This window comes from Sminthopsis crassicaudata, chromosome 1 (assembly GCF_048593235.1).
Source record: "Sminthopsis crassicaudata isolate SCR6 chromosome 1, ASM4859323v1, whole genome shotgun sequence".
In the NCBI taxonomy this organism is placed as follows: domain Eukaryota; kingdom Metazoa; phylum Chordata; class Mammalia; order Dasyuromorphia; family Dasyuridae; genus Sminthopsis; species Sminthopsis crassicaudata.
Window position 1 is genome coordinate 75752618 of NC_133617.1, and position 22556 is coordinate 75775173.

At 41.4% G+C, this 22556-nt stretch overlaps 2 protein-coding genes across 3 annotated transcripts in view; one reads left to right on the forward strand and one right to left on the reverse strand.

Annotated features, from left to right (window-relative positions):
• OPLAH (5-oxoprolinase, ATP-hydrolysing) overlaps nucleotides 1-6597 on the reverse strand; it is a 47628-nt gene extending 41031 nt beyond the window's left edge. Inside the window, exon 1 of one of the 2 annotated variants that reach the window (XM_074262540.1) lies at nucleotides 6266-6597. In XM_074262540.1, the coding sequence (XP_074118641.1) occupies nucleotides 6266-6503 (238 nt within the window). In that variant the 5' untranslated portion in view covers nucleotides 6504-6597. The remainder of the gene's footprint in view (nucleotides 1-6265) is intronic. The other variant, XM_074262548.1, reaches the window with a different exon arrangement.
• A 9530-nt stretch (nucleotides 6598-16127) lies between these two features.
• EXOSC4 (exosome component 4) lies at nucleotides 16128-19927 on the forward strand. The gene is made up of 3 exons (XM_074262648.1): nucleotides 16128-16577; nucleotides 18110-18316; nucleotides 19536-19927. Exons 1-3 carry the CDS (start codon nucleotides 16407-16409, stop codon nucleotides 19893-19895), a joined length of 738 nt encoding a protein of 245 aa, XP_074118749.1. The 5' UTR covers nucleotides 16128-16406; the 3' UTR covers nucleotides 19896-19927.
• The last annotated feature ends 2629 nt before the right edge of the window (nucleotides 19928-22556 follow it).

Here is a 22556-nt window from a genome sequence, read left to right on the forward strand (position 1 = left end):
TGCCACAATTTGTTTAATCATTCCCCAAAAGGACGAGCCTGTCTCCCTCCCCAGCTTAATTTCTAATTTTTGGCTATCTGTTCTCTCACACTCCTTCAACATGTGTAATTTTCCGATTTTGTCATCTTTGCCAGTGTGATAGGTCTCAGATAAAATCTCAGGGTTGTTTTAATTTGCATTTCACCAATTTTTAGGACTACAGAACAGGGCTTCTTAAACTTTTTTCACTGGTTACCCATTTTCACCCAAGAAAATTTTATTTTATCATGGGCATATAGGTATGCAAAAAAGGTATACAAATCAAACATTTATTGATAATCATAATTTTGCAACTCCCACATTCAGTTACAGAACATCAAATGGGGTTACAACCCAGAGTTTAAGAAGCTTTGATATGGAGCATAAGGTTATAGATAGCTTGAATTTCTTCTTTAAAAACTGACAATTTACCTGTTGGAAAATAGTTCTTAGTCTGAAAATTTTAAGCAATTTCTTATATACCTTGGATAAAAGACCTTTACCAAAGAAACTCAAAGTTTTTTTTTCCAATTATGTGTTTCTCTTCCAATTTTTCACTATTAGATTTGTCTATGCAAAAACATATTTATATAATCAAAATTGTCCATTTTTTTCTTAATGATGGTCTCAGTTACTTATTTAGACATTAATTCATCCCCTATCCATAGATTGGATGTATAGTAATGTTTTTCTATCTCCTTTGGTTTGTTTATGATGTGATCTTTTATATATAGGTCATCTATTCATCTGTTTATCTTGTCATATAGTGTGAAGTATTGTTCTAAACCTAATTTCTACTAGTCTACTATCCAATTTTCTCAGCAATTTTTTTTCAAATACTGAATCTTTCCATCAGTAACTGGGGTCTTTGAAGACTGCTACTATATTTGTTTCTTCTGTATGTTGTAGACTTCATTCACATTTATTAACAATTAACACAGTGCCTCCAGTGCTTAGCATAATGACTGGTAGGCATTTAATAAATATTGATTGATTGATTGATGTATTCCAGAGACTTCGCCCTATCTGACCTGTACCAAATCATTTTAATGATTACCAATTTGCCTGGAAAGATTTACATGAATTGATGCTAAGTGAGGTGACTAGAACCTAGAGAACATTGTACACAACTACAAGATTATATTACAATCAGCTATGATGGATTTGGCTCTTTGAACAATCAGGCGATTCAAGGCAATTCCAATAGACTGGTGATGGAAAAAGTCATATGCATCCAGAGAGAAGACTATTACAACTGAATGTGGATCACAGCACAGAATTTTCACCTATTTTGTTTTTTGCTTGCTTGGTTTTTTTTCTTTCTCATTTTCCTCTTCTTTTGATCTGACTTTTCTTGGGCAGCATGATAAATGTAGAAATATATTAAAAAGAATTGCTCATGTTTAACCTGTGTTGGATTGCTTGCAGTCTCAGGGGAGGGGGCAGGAGGAAGGAGGGAAAAAAATTTAGAACACAATGTTTTTCAAGGGTGAATGTTGAACACTATCTTTATATGCATTTTGAAAAAGAAAAAACTATTTTTAAAAATGATTACTGCTTTGTAGTATAGTTTGAGAATAGAGAGATCCTCTTCCATCTCACTTTTTAATTATCATTACCCTTGATATTCTTGACCTTCTGTTCCTCCAGATGAATTTCATTATGGGATTTTTCTTCAGAGAGTCTCTCTTCTGATAATCTCTTTCTTTATGTACTTTTTTCTTCTTAATTACATCATAAAGTGCCCAAAAGTAAAGGAATTGCTTCTATATAATCCCAGAGGACACACCAATTTCTCCTTCATTTTTGTACTAATTTTAATTTTTGCTCCAACAACTTAGAGGTACACTGATGGCTGCTTTTCTTCCTCTTTAAAATGGTAATCATGATAGCATATAGCCTTCTTGTGAGAATTAAGTGAGATATTTGTAAAATATTTTTCAAACCTTAAAGTGCCTTATAATTGCTAGTTATTATTATTGTATGTCATGGGATATGGGTAGATACAAGCATTATCTGGTCTATTACCTTCTAGCCCCTCTCATCTCGTTCTTTTGAGCCATATGTTTCAACATTTATTTTTATGTCCTCTTCATCCTCTGTAATTAGGCACATGTTAGCACATAAGTAAAAATTATCTTCAGAATCATCTTTTTTTTTTAAACAAATGCTTTATCATGTACACTGCAAGATGAAATGGGAAAAGTTTTATGAAATGATGTCTCCTGGTGCCTTTGGATCCACAATAAAATCAGTTCCTTTCTTTGCCTCTCCCACAACAACAACACAACCTTGTGAGCTAGGTTCTATATTCATTCATCATATATTATCATATTGGTGAGAAAATTGAGGCAGGAAGAACTTAAGTGCCCAGGATCATCTGTCTAGTAAGGGTATGAGGCAAGATTCAGAATAAGAGCTTAATTCCAAGTCCAACAACCCATCCATTATGTCACTTAGGTGCCTCCAAGGGAGCTTCGGAGCCATCCTTTCCTTTAGCCTTTCTTTTGTCTTCTGGTTTCCTTTTTCTAGAGAAAGTCAAGTATCTTGGGAGTCTAGTGCAAATTCTTCCCCTTGATTAGCTGATGCTGGAATCAGTTCCTCTAGTGCTATGTTCACCCATTGATATCCATCTCACATTTATTTAAAGTACCAACAGTAAAATTCATGTTAGAGACAGCCTCTTCAGTCCATTTCCCCCTCCGTGGAGGAAGCAGAAGGGAGCCAAATAGAACTAAAGGACTTTGGTTTTTTTCTTTTATTCTTCATAGGATGTGAAGGCTGGGGGATTTGCCACCTCATGGTGATGAAACCCTCCAAGGTCCTTACAGAGCAGTCCTAGTCTGCAGACTGTTTTGAAGCCTTTCCACCATGGCAGAACCTGTCAGAGCTTGCTTCTGGGCCAGCCTACCCTTTAAGAACCCAAGGTCACTGAAAAAGGACCTTGGATGGAGATTCACCCACATTCCTGCTTAACCTTTTTTAACTTTTCCTCCCCCTGGCTTGGAGAAAGACAAAGAAATTCCCATCATTTCTGAGAGAAAATCCAGCAATTGAGACAGGTCCCTAAATCAGTCTTTTCCTTATTCTCATTCTCCCAGTTCCTTCTACCTCTTTCAAAGTGTCAGAGAGACAGAATAATAGGGAAGGACAGAAAAAACCTAAAATTTTCTTGTTTTTCTTTTTTTTTTTTTTTTTTTAATTTTTTTTCTGAGGCTGGGGTTAAGTGACTTGCCCAGGGTCACACAGCTAGGAAGTGTTAAGTGTCTGAGAACAGATTTGAACTGGGGTCCTCCTGAATTCAAGGCTGGTGCTCTATCCACTGCGCCACCTAGCTGCCCCAAAAACCTAAAAATTTCAAAGGCCAGCACTTTCCCCACTACCTTTAACTTTTCTTACAAATTCTTTCCACTTTCAAATACAGATATATATTTACCTTCTCCAGAAAGCCTTTCCTCACTAATCTTATCTGGCTTCAATACCCAATAAGCCAATGTTCTTAGAATGTGCAGATTTTATTTCTTCTGGGAAGTTGAACTGATCCTTCTTCATAAATAACACTTGTGTTCAATAGCTTCTTCCTGTGCAGTGAGTACCTATTTCCCCTTGCACTTTCCATATCTTGGGTATGAATATACATATATAATGTCTGCCTTGGGATTGCAGTAAAGGGTACCTACTGGAACAACTTGTGTTGGTTGCTCTGATCTCATCCCTCCTGGGTTGTTTTTTTCCTGAGATGATTGGGGTGAAGTAACTTGCCCAGGGTCACACAGCTAGGATGTGTTAAGTGTCTGAGATCAGATTTGAACTCGGGACCTCCTGACTTCAGGGGCTGGTGCTCTATCCACTGTACCAAGTAGGTACAACCCCCACCCCCATCCCTGGAATTTTTAGAATAGTAAAATCATACTTTGTGGCTGAGCTGTTAAATCTGTGAATTGACCCAGCAATAAAAAGCAATTTAGCACTATGCCCCCAAAAGTTACTAAGCTTCATACCCTTTGATGTAACAAAGTGGAGAGGGGAGGGAGATCTATATGTATTAAAAATATATGTAGCTGGGAGCAGCTAGATGGCACAGTGGTTAGAGCATCAGCCCTGAAGTCAGGAGGACCTGAGTTCAAATATAGCTCCCTGGCTGTATGACCCTGGACAAGTCACTTAATCCCAATTGTTTCAGCCAAAAAAGAAAAAAAATATGTGTAGCAGCTCTTTTTGTGGTGGCAAAAAACTGGAAACTAAGAGCTATCATTGTTTGGGGACTGGTTGAACAAGTTATGGCATAAAAATTTAATGCAATAATGAAGAGCTTGCTTCAGAGAAATCTGGGAAGACTTGTATGAACTGATACAAAGCGAAGTGAGCAGAACTGGAACAATTTATATAATAACATTGTAAAGACAATTTAGAAAGACAAGATTTGTGATCAATGTAATGGTTTCAAAAGACCAGTGTCAAAGCATGCTTTATACTTCATGACAGAGAGACAACAAATTTAAAATACAGAATGAGAGACATATTTTTGGACATGGCCAAGATAGAAATAAATTTGTTTTGCTTAACTATACATATTTATTTGAATGGCTTTGTCTTTCTTTTTTTTTTCCCAGAAGAGAAAATAAATGATTATTAATTGAAAAATTATGCTTATGAGTGTGGCTATGATGAGTCAAGAATTATGAGACAGGAGTAACTTATAGGAGAAATTTCTGGGGCCAACCCACAGAAATATAAAGCATCAAGTTTGGTTTAGCCAATTTTTACTTAGCCAATACTTGAGTACAAAATGAGGTAAGATCATGGCCGCCCTGTCATCACTTTGAGCTTAAGAATATTTGATGGTATTCATATACAAAGAAAAGGTTTCTGTCTTTAAAAAAAAAATTTAAAAAGAGTCCATCTGTCTTTAATGCTTTCTTGTCTTCCCCTCATTTAGGTCAATTCTGAACTGGCTTACTGGCCAGACTCAAAGGACTGTTATGAATGGTCTGATGCCAATGGGGGAGGAGATATCTAGTGCAGTACTCCTAGGAATCTAGGGTGTGGAGCATTTCTAAAAATCAATAACATGATTAATATAATAATAATCATAATCAATAGCATAGATGCTTAGATTTTGCAGATGGCACAAAGCTGCATTTTAAAGCTAATGCAGATGACAAAATCAGGATTCCCTCCAAATGTTGCTAGAATGTTAGGCCAAAACTAATCAAATGAAAACAAATCAGATAAATGTGGTATTCCATTCACTACACAAATATAATATCTGGAAGGTTTGACTAGATAGTAATTCATTTGAAAAAACTTAAGTTTAGTAGACTGCAAGCTTAATAGGAGTCATAGTGTGCTGTTGCTACCCCAAAAAAAGTTAATGTGCTCATCTTGGATTGAAATAAGGGAAGGACAGTGTCTAAGACCAGGGAGCTCACAGTACTCTGTCCTATTCAGATAACATCTGAAGTATTGGGTTCAGGTCTGAACATCACATTTCAAGACAGATCTTGATAAGCTAAAGACCATCTACATGTGGGCAATCAATATCATACAGTATAGGGATCAGTTGAAAGCACTTTAGTCTAAACAATTTTAAACTAAAGAAGAAAAGACAGGGTAGCTGTCTGCAAGTTCTATCATGTGAAAGGAAAATCAGATTTGTTCTGTCTGTCCCCAGGAAGCAGTCTGTCCCCCTAGGAACAGAAAAGCAGATTTAAGCTTAATGTCAGGAAAACCTTCCTAATGAGAGCTACACCAAAGTGAAATAGGCTCAGTGGGTATCCTTTCAATAAAAGTCTCTGGGCAAAGGCTGAATGACCACTTTTTGGCATGATGTGCAGTTTTGTACTCAGGTACGGTTGGACTCAATGGCCTTGGAGGTGCTTTCAAACTCTGATAGTGATTTTGTCTTGTATTGCCTACTATACTGGGAAGTCTTTGAAAGTAGCATCAATGTTTTACTTATCTCTTTCTCCATCAGCAAAGAGCACATAGGAAGTAATCGATAACATATCTAATGAATGGATGGATAGATGGCTGGTCTTTCTCCTCTACTTTCTGTCTTGATGAATATATAATCTTATCCATAACTATCAATCCCTCATATTGTAGCAAAGAGGGTATAAATAGGAATCCTGGTAACTTTTTGTTGAATACCATTACCTTTCCTGTGATTATGTCATTTAATTACTCCCTATAGCAGCATCCTGGTCCCCCAAAATGCACCCTTTCCCTCTCAAAGCCCACCCACCTCTCTGTGAGTCCTTGAACTTGATGGTCCTACGTTTGGGAATCTGTGTAGTGGAGTCGGCCGATGTCATGAGAATCCCACAGTTCAATAAGGTGGCACTCCCCCCTGGGCTCTTGAGTGCTGATTTCAGCTCATGGTTCTCTCGGATCAATTTGACCAGTTTCTTCAGTTCTTCATTTTCTTGTACAAGCCGCTCAATCTCACTCCTAAGTTCTGCATAGTTGTTGAGGAGTGACATGCCCTGGGTCAGTAGGGTGGATTCAATCCACCAAAAGCCAAAACACCTTAGGTGCCTGAGATGAAAAGGCCTCTTCCCTACAGAATATGCGGGGATGTTCTCTCAATACTCCAGAGTATTGTGAGGTCAGAGGCTTCTCTCTCCCATTCCTCCACTCTCCATTCCTACTGGCTTCAAGTACACAGAGAATCAGAGGCTCTGGGACACATGACCAACGCTGAGAATCCTCCAGGGTTCAAGTGGGATCATTTTAGAACCCCAGCACAACTGCCAAGTCCCCTCCCTGGTCCTTTTTTCTTTCTATGCTGGACTGCTAGCCCTGACCTCTTTCACCAAGTTCTCCCCTCCTGAGGCTCCAACCCACTCTGGCTCTCATTGATTGGCCACCAACAGATTCCAATCAAAACCTCATTAGGTCATCGGATGAGTTCTTGATGACTTAAAGTGAGTGTAAATAGCAATTATTTCAATTCTGATCAGAACCCTGAGGATTTTCCTCTCTCGGATCAATATACATATATGTATATATATATATATATATATATATATATATATATATATATATATATATATATATATATATATATATATATATATATATATATATATATATATGGAGAGAGAGAGAAAGAGAGACAGAGAAAGATCTGAATGGGAGTTGCCTCAGACTAATTGGGACCTTGGGAAAGACCTAAGCCTAAAAACGCCAAGGTCACCTACTACATCCAGGGCCATCTCTACTCTTTCTGATCTATATCTTGCTGCTGAATACAGATGGTTTTATAGGAGAGAGGGAGTCTGGTGACTGCACAACCTAGCCACACTTAAATCAAAATCACTTGTGATGATGTCATCTTCCTGATAATATGGTTCTCTTCAGAACAAAGAACAACCCTGTTTGTGCTCTTATAAAAGAATATGCTGGCTTCCATGTGTCCTATCCTCTCTCTCCTCTCCCATAACAGCATGGGAGAGGGAGGGAAAAGGGGTGTGGAGGTCCCTAAGGGTTTTGCTGTTTGTAATTATGGGGAAACAGCTTCAAAGAATCCATGACTTCATCAGTGTGAATATTTTCTCCACAATATACAGAACAATTCCATAATCCTTTCTCATCTTATGCAATTCTCACTCACAAACAAGCCAGTACAGTGCCATGGGCCAATGCTGGATTTGAAATTGCATGGCATGAGATTGAATCTAGCTTCTTCTATTTTTGCCCTCAAACAAGACATCTAACCTCTCTGAGCCAGTTCCTCATTTGGTGGTGCTATGAGCCCTAAACTAGTATGTTCCCAGGAATTGTTCAAATGAGCCCATCCTGTTCCTTTATTAATCATCAGATCTGTTCTCTTGGTCTGTTTTGTTTGTATAGAATGATGTAAAGCCCAAACTCTTAATCAGCCCATTCAGCCTCCTTTGACAGCCTCCATTGTCAGCCTCCGTTGTCTCAATGACAGGCCAAAACCCTTAATCAGCTTATCCTCTCTCAGACTGTCTAGATTACCATGTTTTTAGACAATTCTGGGACCAGGTGGATTCCACCTGGCTTATCCTTGAACCCTCTCTGACCTCTTCCCAACTCCTCCCTTATTCTTCCCCCTTACTCCCTCAATCTCACCCTTATTTCCCCTCCTCCCCAGAGATCTTAAAAATCATGTTCCCCCAAAATCGAATTGCTCATTCAGTGTGACTCTGCCTTGCCTAATTATATTTTTTGAGCCCCTATGCTACTGTTTGTCCTTAGTTCTCAATGAGCATCAGCTAGGGGATGCCATGACATACAAATGAATTGAATTTAAGTGAAGGGGGCTGGGCAAAGTCATCTGCCTCACTTTCCCTTCCAGAGCATCTGGGTCCGGTGGCCAGATACAGATCAGGATGACTGGAGATGGTTCTGGATGCAATGGGAGACCTTGGCCTTTTTCAGCTAAAGTCTTCAGCAGGTCTCAGATTGACTGAGGCTGCACTCATTCAGTGACTGAGGCTAGGTAGCAATAGAGGCAAAGAATCCCCTCTTTCACTTAGTCAAAAAAAAAAACCCAAAATCTAAATAAATGAATCGAAGAGAGGAAGAACTTCAAGATTTATGGTCAAAGCAGAAATGATTGCTATTTATATTCAATATGAGTCAATAGAACCCAATGCCCAAATGAGGCGTGGCCTGGGACCTATCCGTAGTCAATCAATAAGAACCAGAGTGGCCTTTGTTTAAGGCAAGGTGCTAACTCAGCGGAATTGATAATACAATGGTTATCTAATTTAGCATGGTGATTAATAGTTCTCTAGTTCAGTATATGTACTTAGTACTTAATATAGTTCTACAAGATTGACACCTATTCTACAAGATTCACACCTAGGACGATGTAATTATAATAGAGTATATAAAAGCCAATAAGGACTGGACTAGAGACTTTCATTCCATCTCCCTCCTTTGTGGTGGCTGCCTATCCTCTTCATTTCTCCACAGAGACCAAGGCCCACCTGATGGGCCTCCAGAAAGCTAGCCTGGGCCCCAGGGAAGGAGATAGACTGTGAAGGAAACAATAAAGAATTTGGAGTTTATCCCTAACTATTCTCATGATGATTACTCTGCTGAATCTAAGTGTGGTCCCAAGACCTCCAGAAAACCAACCAGAACATTACAGGCATGAGGGAAGAGGAGAGAGGTCAGAGAATTCAACTGTCTTTCAGTCTCCTTGTATCATCATCATCCTCTCACATAAAGAGATCTATCTGTTCTGCTGTTCAGAATTAGATCCCCAGCAGCCACTAGCAAGTGGCTCCTGTAACAAATGGCACCTGAACAGAGACCTGAGAAACACACAAAATAAAGAAGCAGCAGTGCTCGAGAGCTGTTCATGAGAACTCCTCCCAGAGTTCCTTCACTAACCAGAGGGGAAGGAAAGGGAGAAGAGACTGGTAAGACTTTTTAAAATCAGGGTTATTAAATTGGGCCAACCCATCAAAGGGCCAAGCCAGGAGACTGATGAGAGTCTTATGAAAAATGCCTGCTCTGACTATAGTCCTCTTCTCCATTTGAAAGTTTGCCACAAAATTCAATACCTACTATGGCACCTCACCCTGCAACCATTCAGAGCATTAGGATGGAAAAGACTTTGATAATTCTGTTTGCATTTCTCAGCATACGGACTTAGTTATAGTTATCAGCTGCTTCACAATACTGGACAAACTTACTGACCATGCTGTTGGGGGAAAATTGTGTTCCCATAAAACAAAAAACAGGGAATTGCAAATCAGCCTTTACTGATGCAGATGTTGCTTGTGAATTTGGGATGAAACAAATTGGAGGCAAGAGGGAAGAGGAGAGAGGTCAGAGAACGCACTGCCTTCCAGTCTCCTTTTATCATCATCATCCTCTCACATGAAGGGATCTATTCTGCTGATCAGAATCAGATTCCCAGCAGCCACGAGCAGGTGGCTCCTGTAACAAGTACCCATCCCTGTGGTCCACCTAGACAGTGGGTTAGCCTTTTGCTGGGTCCTATTAGCTCCATTTTACAAATAAGAACATTTTCCCAACCCATCTCTTTTTCCTGTTATAAATGTCCCAATGCAATTTTTTAATGCTACTTCTTAAAGGCAAGTCCTCCTTGGGAACACACAACAGTCTCCACCCACTGAATGTTTTTCTAATACATTTTGGGCCACCTGCCATTTTGATTCTTCTGAGATTATGGGGATTTGTGATTTGCAGTTACTCAGAATCACTGGAAGAATATTGATATTAAAAAGTTGTGCTTGGTGAAAACAAGCAGCTTGAGAATACTGCATGACTTCACAAATGAGATACAGCCTCCACAAAGTCTCAGTCTCATGCCATTGCAATGCTGTTAATGAAGGTAGTTCCTCCACTTCAAATCTGCTCTGACTTCCCTTTCACCTCATTGTCTGAGTACCTCATCCAAGATTTATATCTTTTGGCAAGCCAAGGCACAACATTGGGGGCAGCCAATTGTGATGATCTCTGAGAGATTGTTTCAGTGCTAACTCGTGTAAGATCCACTCTGGCGCCTGAATTCAGAATCTCCAGCTGCACCGGGCTGCTGCTCAGGATTGACACATCCATCCCAGGATCACTACTCAGTGACCTGTCCTCATGAAAGTCAGTCTCCAGCTTGAGGTCCAACCTTGGGGTAGACAGCACATGTTCTCACTGCCACTTACAAACAACACCATAGCTGCTGGGGATGGGGGTTGGGGTGGAGAAACCCCTCCTGACCTACTCATGGGAAGTCTGAAGGAGACAAACTTAATGATTGTCCTCAAGTATCTGAAGGGCTGTCATGCAGGACTAGATTAACTTTGTTTGGCCCCAGAGCACAGAACTAAGAGGAATGGGCAAAAATTTCAGTTTAAGATAAGGAGAAACTTCCTAACAATGTGCTACGTGCAGATAGATAGTGAGTTCCCCCTCATTGGAGGTCCTCAAGCCAAAAAGGGCAATCCAGTTGTCAGGAATGCTGTGGAGAGGATTCAGTAGGGAGGAATATAGCAAAAGTGAAGTCAATCTCCTTTTAAAGTCTATTGAGTTGGCAGCCCTTGGGCCAACAAGGGGACTTTGTCATCATTTCAAAGTGCAATTCCACCGGGACCAATAAGATTTTGTTGATTCATTCCAAAGTCTTTCATCACACAACCAGAGAAACATGTGACACAAGAAAGGGGTCCAAGTGCATGTTCCTCATTAGCCAGGAAAATGTCCTCACTAGAGCAGATGGGAGGGGAGCTCTGCTGATTGTCCCATCTCCCTGTATCATGTTGCTGGTGCTCATATTGGAAAAGCTTCCAGAAAAGCCTCAGTCACAGATTATTCAGCCTAGTTAAGTGTAGAGATGGCTACTCTGAGCAGTTGGTGATGAACTCTTTGACCGAAGCAACTCATAAAATAAAGATAACTATAAAAGTGGAACCCTTTCTATTTCTGCAGCTAACAGTGGCAGAGTAGTGGTTTCTACCTAGGATTTCCTTGCTTTATTGGAACTCTACACTGGGTCTTAGGTTCAATTTTTTTTTTTTTCTTTGTGGCTTCTGGGTCAGCAGCACTTTATGGACTGACAAGCTACTACAGTAAGGAACAAGATGGAAGATGACATTTTGATATGACCAGATATCATCAGAGACAAACCATCTCTACACCCCCAATACACCCACTTTAAACAGCAGACATAACTGTGGCCTGTGTTTGAACCAAAACTTGATCCAAACAAAATGTAATAAAAATGAAAGATCCTTGATGAAAAGGCAAATATTCCAGCCAATTGAAAGTGAAAATCTACAATTCTGATAGCAATATCTCAAAGAAATTAAGCTGTCATTATTGGACTGAATTTTAACCTCATTGGTTTTAGTAACCAAGCAAGTTAAATTCCCTACATGGAAAGACATTTTAGTGTTACTCTGGAATACCTAATTATAAGTTATTAGTCAATTGCATCCCTAGGTGTCGATAGGGATAGTGTCCAGCCGGAAGTCAGAAAGACTTAACCTTAAATGTGACCTCATGTTCATACTAACTGTGTGACTCTAGACAAGTCACAACTCTATTTGCCTCCATCTCCTCAGGCTGAGTGACTGTCAGGCCTCAAACCCATCATTTTGTTAGGGAATTGTCTACCCCAAGTATGTGAAGATTTCCCCTAGAGGAATGGCAGAAGGAAGGAGGCACTGGGAAGCAGTTAAAAGATACTGGAGATGTCATCACCATGCACTGCATAGTGGACCCCCTCCCCTCATCCTGACTTTTGTCCTACTCCTGGACTTTGATGACTCTGGAAGAGAGAGGCTGTTGACATTATACAATTCTGCTTCACTCAAATCCAAATCATGCCTATGTCAAAATATTACTCCATGATGTCATTGCTTTTCTTGAAAATGGATGAACAATTGAAAATCTACTGGATATCCCTTAGACATCAAAAAATCTGTAACCAAAATATTTCGCTCCAAAACCATTCTTCTTCAAAACTTCCTTACTTCTGTCATGGACATTCTTCTGTAATCTTATGTGCATAGAATGAGGATTTAGTTTTCACAGTTATGAAACTTAAATCGGAAAAGTGAAATTGAAACCTAAGAAATGGAGGTTAGGTTAATGTGAAACAAGGAAACAATGGAGAGGGAAAATAATAAGAAATGGGGACTTAGAATAAGAAACACATTATAAAGGTAATTAGAGGTGGAGACTCATCAGTGAAAGGGAAGATGTGATTAAGGACTTACACTCCTGGGGGGAAGATGTAATGATGTATGTAATTGGAGGTAAAATCTCACGTGGGAGAATTAGACTCTTCAAATAGGCTGTAACCTTTGAAGTACTACATCCAAATAAGGTGAATGCTAAGAGAAGATGTAATGATGTAATCAGGGATGGGGATTCACACTCACAGGGAAGGATTAAGTGTTCTGGATAGGTTGTAACTTCTGTAGGACCTAGTTAACCGGGAAATTGGGGCGGGACTTGCACTTCTGAGTGAGACATGTCTATTGATTCCAAGTGTGCCCATTCTATGTGACACTGGCTGCTGCAGTTGCATAATAAAATGGACCTTTAACTTCATCCCATCCCAGGTCCAGTAGTTTTTTCTCACAATCTAGGTATGCAGTCTTAGTGCTTTACTCATTCCCTCACTCCACATATCCAATTTCTCCTATGTCTCCTTCTCTCCTCTGATACTGTCACCCTCTGATGCAAATCCTAATCATCTCACCCCAGGACCATTGCAATAGGCTATGGTGAATGTCTGCATTGTTTCTCCTCACTCCAATCCATTCTCTATTCAGCCACCAAAGTAATCTTCCTAAACTTCCCATTTCAAATAAATTCCAGTGGCTGCTTTTTATTTCTATGATCTTCCCTTCCTCTAATCTAACAGTTCTACTTGCTGTTCTCCATAGGACACTCTGTCTTTTCACTATTTCTTAGATCTCAGATCTGTCCCAAAAATTTACCCCACCTAGACTACCTTATCTGGGTGGAATAGTTGCGAAAACCTTACAAAGAATTTTATCCAAGGTGAATTCCAGCTCAAAGATCCCCCAGGTCAAGTTTGGGAGGTATGGATGGGGTTAGATCTTTTATCTAGATTGCCAAAGCTGGGGGTGATTTCACAGTAAATGACATGATCCAAATCACAGTCCTCCAGTCCTTGATTAGAATAGGTTTACCTCTCATTATAATATTATTTTCTCTCCTTACTTCCCCCCCCCCCCCCAGGCTGGGGTTAAGTGACTTGCCCAGGGTCACACAGCTAGGAAGTATTAAGTGTCTGAGACCAGATTTGAATTCGAATACTCCTGAATTCAGGGCTGGTGCTCTATCCACTGCGCCACCTAGCTGCCCCCTCTCCTTACTTATTAACCAGAGTCAATTGCCATCCTCAGGAATACCCACTCTTCCAAGGACATGTGTGGAGTGGATTCCATGAGGGGTCTTTGATATTTGAGAATGTCACTTTTATTAAGTATATGCTAGTGATGGGGGAAAATATATATACATGGAAGTTCATCTGGCTATTTCCAGGTATAATCAATTCCCAAACTATCCTGCTTGTATACAATAATTGTGAGGATGAAGTCTTTATCAAGCTCCACTGTCATCTCCCAACCTCTGGGCATCTTTAAACAATCTTTGAGATATTGATTAGCATATCTCTTAGATCTGGGACCTCTATTCATTCCATCTGGTCTCTTGTTCCCTCCCTCTGAGCTACCAAATTCTTCCCTGGTCCTGAGAAATCCCCAAGGCTGTATTCCCCCTATAAAAGATCTGCTCATAATGAAAATCTTTGCTAAGTCTTTTCCAGGACTAAGCCCCTGATGTGGTCACCTTCTCTCCTGCCTCATAGTGCTTTCTCTCTTATGGCGTCTTTCTCCTTATTCTAGGAACTTTGGTTGGACTGCCAGTCAATGGCATACCTAGGTCTCATGGGATATTCCCATTAATGTGGTTAGTGGCAGTCCAGAGCTGAGGTGTGAGAATCCCCTTCTGGTCAGCACAGATTCAATGTGAAAGAATTCACGAACCCAAAACATTAGTGGCTAAAAAGAAGTTTATTGGCACTGAGAAGTCAGACTTCTTAGTGACAAGGTCCTGGCAGAGAAATAAAGGTCCTGGCAGAGAAATCCTGATAGAGAAATAACAAGAGGTTATTATCACTGAGAATAAAGTGTCTTCACAGCAGGCAGGAGTCCTGGCAGGAAGCTATGCCAAAGAGAGGTTCTTTGACAACGCATAGTCCTGCTTCGGGCCTCTGCAAATTCTGAGTTTAAAATTGCCTTTTTTATAAGCAATCTATTGAATGAAATTCCTTCAATATGGTCACTGTCCCCAAGCCTAGATTTCCAATTGAACGAGATCACTTAAGTTTTAGCTAAGTAGGAGTGGTCCTGGACTAATTTTCAACTCTATAGAGGGTACAGCTACTCAAAAGAGGGTGTAGCTAGTCTCACCAAGATGACATCATGAAGCCCCTTTTTCTTGATTTCCTGAGGCAGGCCTCTCCCAGAGGAGACTTTCCCCCAAAGTCTGAGAGTACAGCTTCAGGGTTTCCTCCATCACTTCATGAGTATTTCCTTTCTCCTGGTTAACTGAGTTTTCCTGGGGAACGTGTCTTTTCCTTGCTAACTATATGCTCTTTGTTAGAAATGGGCATTTGGTTTCTACACTTATGAAAATTAAACTGGAGAAATGAAACTTAAATTAGAAAACTTGAACCCACAAGGACATCAAGGAATAATCCAAGATGGAAGCTATCTTCCCCTTTCTAGGATGTAAGCTCCTTTGAGGGAGGGACTGGCTAAGGAATTATAACTTCTTTAATATCCAATTAACGGGGACTTGTGCTTCAGGCCAGGAAGTAAAATGCAGCCTTTGGAGCTTCACCTCCACACCCTTAAATCTTTCCATTATTCAGCGAGTCCACGGAGTTCTTGGTTAAGATACTTTGTTTCTTACTCTCCCAACTTTATTTCATATTTACTATTTTGGTACCCATCTTAACGCTTATATTGTCTGTAACCTCTTTCCCTAAATAAACTATCTCTTGGGAAAGAGAATGACCCTTGTGAATTTTAATTGGAACTAAGAATTGCTATCCTGACGTCATCACTAGCGTGTTTAATAAAATGACTAATTACTCAGAAACTGTCTCCCAAACTTTTACAGGTTACAAATCATACATTTTTCTCTGATTACATCCCTTGTGGAGAATGTTCTTCCTTCTCTCCGCCTCCTGGCTTCCTTCCAAGAATTAATTTAAATGCCACCTTTGGCAAGAGGGCTTTTATCCCCCTCCCCCGTTCCTCCCCATATTTCTATTCCCGCCGGGCAGACCCTGTCGGCATTATCTTTCATTTTTCAGAGGGTCAATTATACTACTATCAGGGAGATGAAGGCTCTAGTCCGAGGTCACAAAGATGTGAGAGTCGAGGCTAGATTTGAAAACAAAACGGATACTTTGTCTTCGAGCTAGTTGTCAACTAAGATTTAGGACCGTCCGCCCGAGAGCTCTCCCTTCAAACTCGGTGCACAACTGAAGCCCATTTCCGGAGCCCCCGGAACCGGAAATTAGAAATTGCAAAAGCGCGGGGGCCGCTAGGAAATGTAGTTTGAGTTGGAAGGAACATTACAGTTGTGAGTCAGAGAACGGCTGGGTGGCCCCCAACAAATCCATTTGCCTTTCTTGGCTTTAGTATCCTCTTTTGTAAAAACTAAAGGTTTGGACTATGTGGTTTCTGATGTTCTTCCTTGGTCTACATCCATGACCCTGTCGCTGTCAAAGACCTGAAGGCGGAAGTGAGGGCTGCCGGAAAGCGGGGGTAAAATCAGGAAGTGGTGGGGCCGCCGGGAAGTGTAGTCGAGCTAGGTTAGACTGGACTACGAGCATGGCGGGATTGGAGCTGCTGTCGGACCAGGGTTACCGCGTGGACGGGCGGAGGGCCGGAGAACTGCGCAAGATCCAAGCACGGATGGGCGTCTTCGCGCAGGCCGATGGTTCGGCCTACATCGAACAAGGCAACACTAAGGCGCTAGCCGTGGTCTACGGACCCCACGAGGTGTGAGGCAACTTCGGGATGCTTTTCGTGAGGGTGAAAAGAGAGGAGTAACCTCGCAGGGGCTTGGACCAATTGTAGCCTTCACATTGGGAAGAGGGCGTCACTTTAGTGTCCCGGACCAATCGCAGCCTTCCTTGTAAAAAGACACCCCGCTGTATTGGAAAGGGGGCGTGATCTCATATGTCCCGGACCCATCCAAGTCTTCCTGAGAATGGACGGAAGGCTGCGGGGAGGGTGGAGATGGGGGGTGGGGGCGGTGTTAGCTGCGGTTCTTTTGGGGAGAAATCTGCAATGATGTAATTTCTGAATTTGAATTCTAGCTTCACCCCTCCCCCCCCCCCCCCCCGCTGCGAGTTGATACGAGGGAGCTGCTACTGCTCCCCAATCTGAGGCCCTGGAACTGTATTAATCTTACCCTCACTAATCCACTCGGAGAGCGGGAGAAAGTCTGCGGGCCTTTATGAATCGATTATCGATTATTGTTTATCGATTATTGTGTTCCCGGCTCTGCGCTAAGTGCTAGAAATATAAAGACACACACGGCCGTAAAAAACTAAAACACTCACCCCTTCTCTCTCTCCCGCTCTTCCTGGTTGTCTCTGTCTCTCTTGAAGGAATTCAGCTTCAGCCGCTTCCCAGCTGTGGGACTCTGGGATACTTAACCTTCATCTCCCCATCTATAAATTGGGAGTAGTGATAGTACCGGATCTACTTCCCAGGATTGTGGCGAGGGCCAAATGAACTAGCTGTAAAAGTTCTCAGTGCAGCCCCTGACTTTAGTAGGCACTATTTGTTGTGGCTCTTCATGACCCCATTTGGGATTTTCCTGGCCCGGTTCGGGAGTGGTCTGCTACTGCAGCTTTTTTACAGCTGAGGAAACTGAGGCAAGCAGGGTTACACGACTACCTCAGCCGAGAGGTATTTGAGGCTGGATTTTATGTAAACAGGAGCTGAAGGTCCCCCGGAAACGGGGAAGAGGGCCTGCTAGGCCCTTCCATGGAAGAGCCCATTGTAGAAGGATGTAATAAGGCATCCCGTGTTTTTCCTCATGCCCATGGGAAACAACTATAGGGTGAGGATCATGGAATTAATAGAGGAGAATTCCCTGGGGGTGATAAGCCCTAGATCTCTGAGGTGACTGAATATTAATGAAAGGAGGAAGTCATTGATGGAATAAGGAGTGGTGACTCTTGAAGAAAAGACTGGATGATCCCAGGCTGTCATGAGTTAGAGTATCTAAGAACATTAGACCTAGAAGGGGCCTTAGAGCTCATCTCCTTTCCCCTCCTCACTTAACAAATGAGGGATTCTTCCCAAAGACTTAAGGAATTTGCTTGTTGACATATCAGAAGGATTTCCATTAAAATCGGGCTCCCTTACTCCTTGGCGCCTTTCTACTGTAGCACGCTGGCTTTGTCAGTCATTTGCCGAGGGAGCCACTCTCCAGGCCTCAGGAGAGGGAGGTTTGGGGTGTGCCCCCCCCAGCTCCTACCTAACCCGTTTCCTATGTCTCCACTCCCTGCTTTGCCTAGATGCGGGGTTCTCGATCCAGAGCACTGCCAGACCGAGCCCTGGTGAACTGCCAGTACAGCATGGCCACATTCAGCACCGGGGAGCGGAAGCGGCGGCCCCATGGGGACCGCAAGGCCTGTGAAATGGGGCTCCAGCTGAGGCAGACCTTTGAGGCTGCCATCCTGACCCAGTTATACCCTCGCTCCCAGATTGACATCTACGTCCAGGTAACGGCGCAGATTGTTATTAGGAGAACAGATTGGAAATAGTAGGCCTTTGGGTGAGAAAAGTAAGGGGCAAGGTGATATAAATAAGGCAGGTGTTTAGAAAGGTCTGTCTCCTTGAAAGAAGCCCGCTCAGCAGTGGTTTCTAGTACTGTTTCCGACCCTCCAAACCTTGGACAGTCCCATCTCCTTTTTTAAGCCTCAGTTTACTTACCTGTCAAATAAGGGCAATAATGCTCTTCAGCCCCCTGCACAGAGCTCCTGTGAGGTTAAAACAAAGTAATTCCTGTGAAAGTAGTTGGCTCAACAGAGCATCAAAACCAGGAAACACCTGACTCCCTCGTGTGACAAGGGGAGAGGGAATCCAGAGGGGCAGCAACTGCAGTTCCCCAGGTCTCCTTTGCCAGACGTGGTCCCTGCCTCCATGAAACTTGGGGGCTCTTTCTCCTCCACTGCGGGAGGCTCTAATTACCGGGAAGAGTGCACAGTGTAGACACTCCTCTCATCCACCCCCAACCCCACCACACTCTGCATTCCCCACTGAAGGCAGACAAGCTTCTGAGGAGTAGGTACTGCTTCACGGGGGGAGACACCGCCCTTGCTGTGGCGGGGCTCCCTGGGCGGAGTGTGGATGATGAGATGGGATATGTAAGTGTAGAGAGAGTGCTTTGGGGCCTCAGAGAGTGGCACTCACCTCCTGTTCAGGATGAGGAGGGAATAAGGGGAAACTTCCTGGAGAAGTGACACTAGAATTGAACCTGGAGTGACAGGCAGGATTTCTAAATAGAGATGGTGAGAGCAGATAAGAGCCAGTTTGGGGAAAGGTAGAAAGGAAGATGCAGGTTCAATAAATCATTGAATCAGCAATCATTTATTAAGAAATTATGTGCTAGATACCACGGGCTAGAAAATAAAGATAAAAATGAAACAGGCCTTTAAGAAGCTTACCATCTATTGGGAAAAACATCTCTACACATAAGTATAAACAAAAGAAATATAAAGTATTTTGGAGGGAATACACTGATAGCTGGGGGGGAATTGGAAAAGGATTCAAGATATATCCAGGGAACATGATTCCCATAGACAAGGGGATGGACTCCCTTTGATGCCTTGGATCAGCTATCCTGGGATTCACTTTTTTCCCCCTACATAATGAAGAGGTTAGATCAGAAGACCTCTCCGATCCCTTCAACTTCTAAATCCTTTTGCTGTGTGACTTTAGGTGCTACAGGCAGATGGTGGTAATTATGCAGCCTGTGTGAATGCAGCTACTTTAGCCGTGTTGGACGCAGGGATCCCGATGAGAGATTTTGTGTGTGCCTGTTCGGCTGGTTTCGTGGATGGCACAGCCCTGGCTGACCTGAGCCACGTGGAAGAGGCAGCGGGTGGACCCCAGCTGGCTTTGGCTCTGTTACCCGCTTCTGGCCAACTTGCTCTGCTAGAGATGGATGCACGGCTGCATGAGGACCACCTGCAGCAGGTATTAGAAGCAGCTTCCCAGGCTGCGCGGGATGTTCACGCCTTATTGGACCGAGTGGTCAGGCAGCATGTCCGGGAGGCTGCCCTGCTTCTTGGAGACTGACCCCACCCTGCAATAAAGTCTTTTGGTCTTTCTTTATGAGGCTGGTGCTTCCATAGCCTTCCCTCTGCTTTTCTGTTATCATCAGATTCTTTTCTCCACAGGGGCAGCAGTCCTTCCTCCCTTTAGGAACAATTGTTTGGGACTTGACAGGATAAATAGGCTCCACACATGGGAAGTTTCACTAGTATGGCAGTGCCTTTTAGAGCAGTGTTTCAGATATCTGCAAGATCTTTCAATTTAATAAGTATAGGTAAATTTCTAGGGATCAGTGAAGCTTAAGAAAGTTTACCCTTTAGCCTACTACTTGACTTGGTGCTATATTTAATTTGATCACATACATTGTTAAGTCCAGGAGTATAACTGAATAATTTCTTACTAATTAATAAAATGGACATCTCATTAATTAGCTCTTTCCCCTACCCAATTCATTGAATGTTAATTATCTAATGAACTGGAAAAACCTCCTTTCCCAATAGCAATATTAAATATTAAATATTAAAATAACAGAACTCACACAGTCTTTAACTAAAACAACAGCTAATAAAGACATATGCAATTATTTATAGCATTTTGGCTCTAAGAAAATTCATAGCCAGGATCACCTCACATCCTCTGTATAAAAAAGTAAATGACTCATTCAAATCCAGAAGTACAGTACAACATTCAGCTCACTCTAGAGACTGGTTAAAATCTCTTAAGGATTTTCTTCCTTTATCTATCCAAAATAATAGCTAGATTCATTCAATCTTTTAGGAAATACTCTATATTCCTCCATTTTCTTTGCCCTCTAGTCAGTAACCTTTGTAGAATACACTGTTTGCAAGCTTCTTACAGATTCTTTACAGAATTATCTGTTTCTTTAGAACACCAAATTTAAAATATTCTAACAAAAAAACAGTTTCTCCTCAAATCTTCCTCTGTGACCTCTCTATAGATTCTCTATAGATCAAAGGTAAGATACATTCCCTGATTCTATTAGGAGAAGAACCTCATAGAAAGATGTTTTTCAACAGACCTGCCATCTGCTAGCACACATTGCCTTTTCTCAATATTCCTTTTGGCCTTTAAAGATACAGTAATGCTATAAACTCTGAAGGAGAGTCAGGTGACAATGGATATTAAATATTAATTGATGTATTTACTATATGCTAGGTAGAGGGCATCTAAAGATGAAAATCAGTGCAGTCCCTGCCTTTAGAGAGCTTATGGTCTAATGAGGGAATAACATATACAAATAAGTATGATACAAGTGATAGAAAAAGTATCAGGGAAAAATATATTCAAGTCTTCTGAGAAACCTGAGATTTTCAGCCAAGAGTGCTTCCTGAATGATGGTAAACTACCCAACTCCCACTTACTTACCTAGCAAAAACAAAATTGAATAATGATCAAGACATTCAAAGAATAACTAGAGTAATTTCCCACCCAAGAACTGTATAACTAAACAATAAGAACAACAAAAAGACAGCCAAAAGCCTGCTGGGAATAGAAAAACTCCCTTTCACGTGTGTACACAAGTCCCATCCCGGAAGAGCCCTTCACCTTCCCATAGATCACAAGAGGGGTGTATAACCTATAAGGCTCTCTGTCCAAAGTTAGGAAGAACAGAGGCCCCTTTCCTCTCGCTTTCTCCCCCAAGAAAAGCACAAGGAGAGATAAGTGACCACAGTACTGCTTAGAACGGGACAGTACAAGCATTGAAAGGTCCCAGAAGCCTCTAGCACTCTTGGCTTGAGGTGTCACTAAGGACACTTTACTCTAAAACAAAGATCCAAACAGGACTTAGCCATAGAAGCCATATGTCTCAGTGGAGGAACCCAGGGCATCTAAGATGCACCAAACAGCACAAGGTAAATCATACTGCCTCAAAGCATGAAGCAGAACCCAGCCCTGGCACAAAACTTCAAGAATCAAAGCTGGAGAGATGAATAAATCAAAGAAAACAATGCAAAAAGTTACTGTAGATCTAGGGATCCCAAAAAAGGAATAAGTAACTTCATAATGAGGGCAAGCATTGTCTAAATGAAAACGAACTTTCCAAAAGGACTATATTAATACATAAAAGAAATGAAAGATTAAAAATTCTGAAAAAAAAAGATTTAGAATGAGTAGCTTAGAAAAGGTGAACTTTAACTAATGGACTCTCTGAAAACTAGACTAGAAAGCAATGATTCCATATGATAGTAATAAATACTGGAAAAAATCAAAAGACTGAAAAAATCAGGAAAAAAAAAGTAAGATCTATTAAAAACAATTGACCTGGGGAAGAGTCAAGGTGAGATAATTGAAGAACCGTTGGATTCCATGAAAATCAATTTAAAAAAAAAGAAATCCCTAGCATGTTTCAAGAATTCACAACTGAAAAATGTCCAAATCGACTATAACCAGAGGTAAAATGAAGATAGATTCCACTGATCACTTTCTAAAAGGAATCCCAAAAGAAGTTCCAGGAATGTCAACCAAAATCTAGAACTTTTACATCAAAGCAAAAATACAGCAAGCATCCATAAAGAAACAGTTCAAATAACAAGGAACCATAATATCACCCATGATATGGCAATTCTTCACAAAAATGAGAGGAAATCTTGGAATATGATTTTCCAAAAAACAAAAGATATAAACTTACAACCAAGGATAACTTATCCTGCAAAGCAGCACATT

Bases quoted from the DNA above. Each gene is read 5' to 3' on its own strand.
- EXOSC4 (XM_074262648.1), top strand. From the start codon at position 16,407: ATGGCGGGATTGGAGCTGCTGTCGGACCAGGGTTACCGCGTGGACGGG. The intron at 16,578-18,109 runs GTGTGAGGCAAC...TGCTTTGCCTAG, and splicing joins TGGTCTACGGACCCCACGAG to ATGCGGGGTTCTCGATCCAG. The intron at 18,317-19,535 runs GTAACGGCGCAG...GTGTGACTTTAG, and splicing joins AGATTGACATCTACGTCCAG to GTGCTACAGGCAGATGGTGG.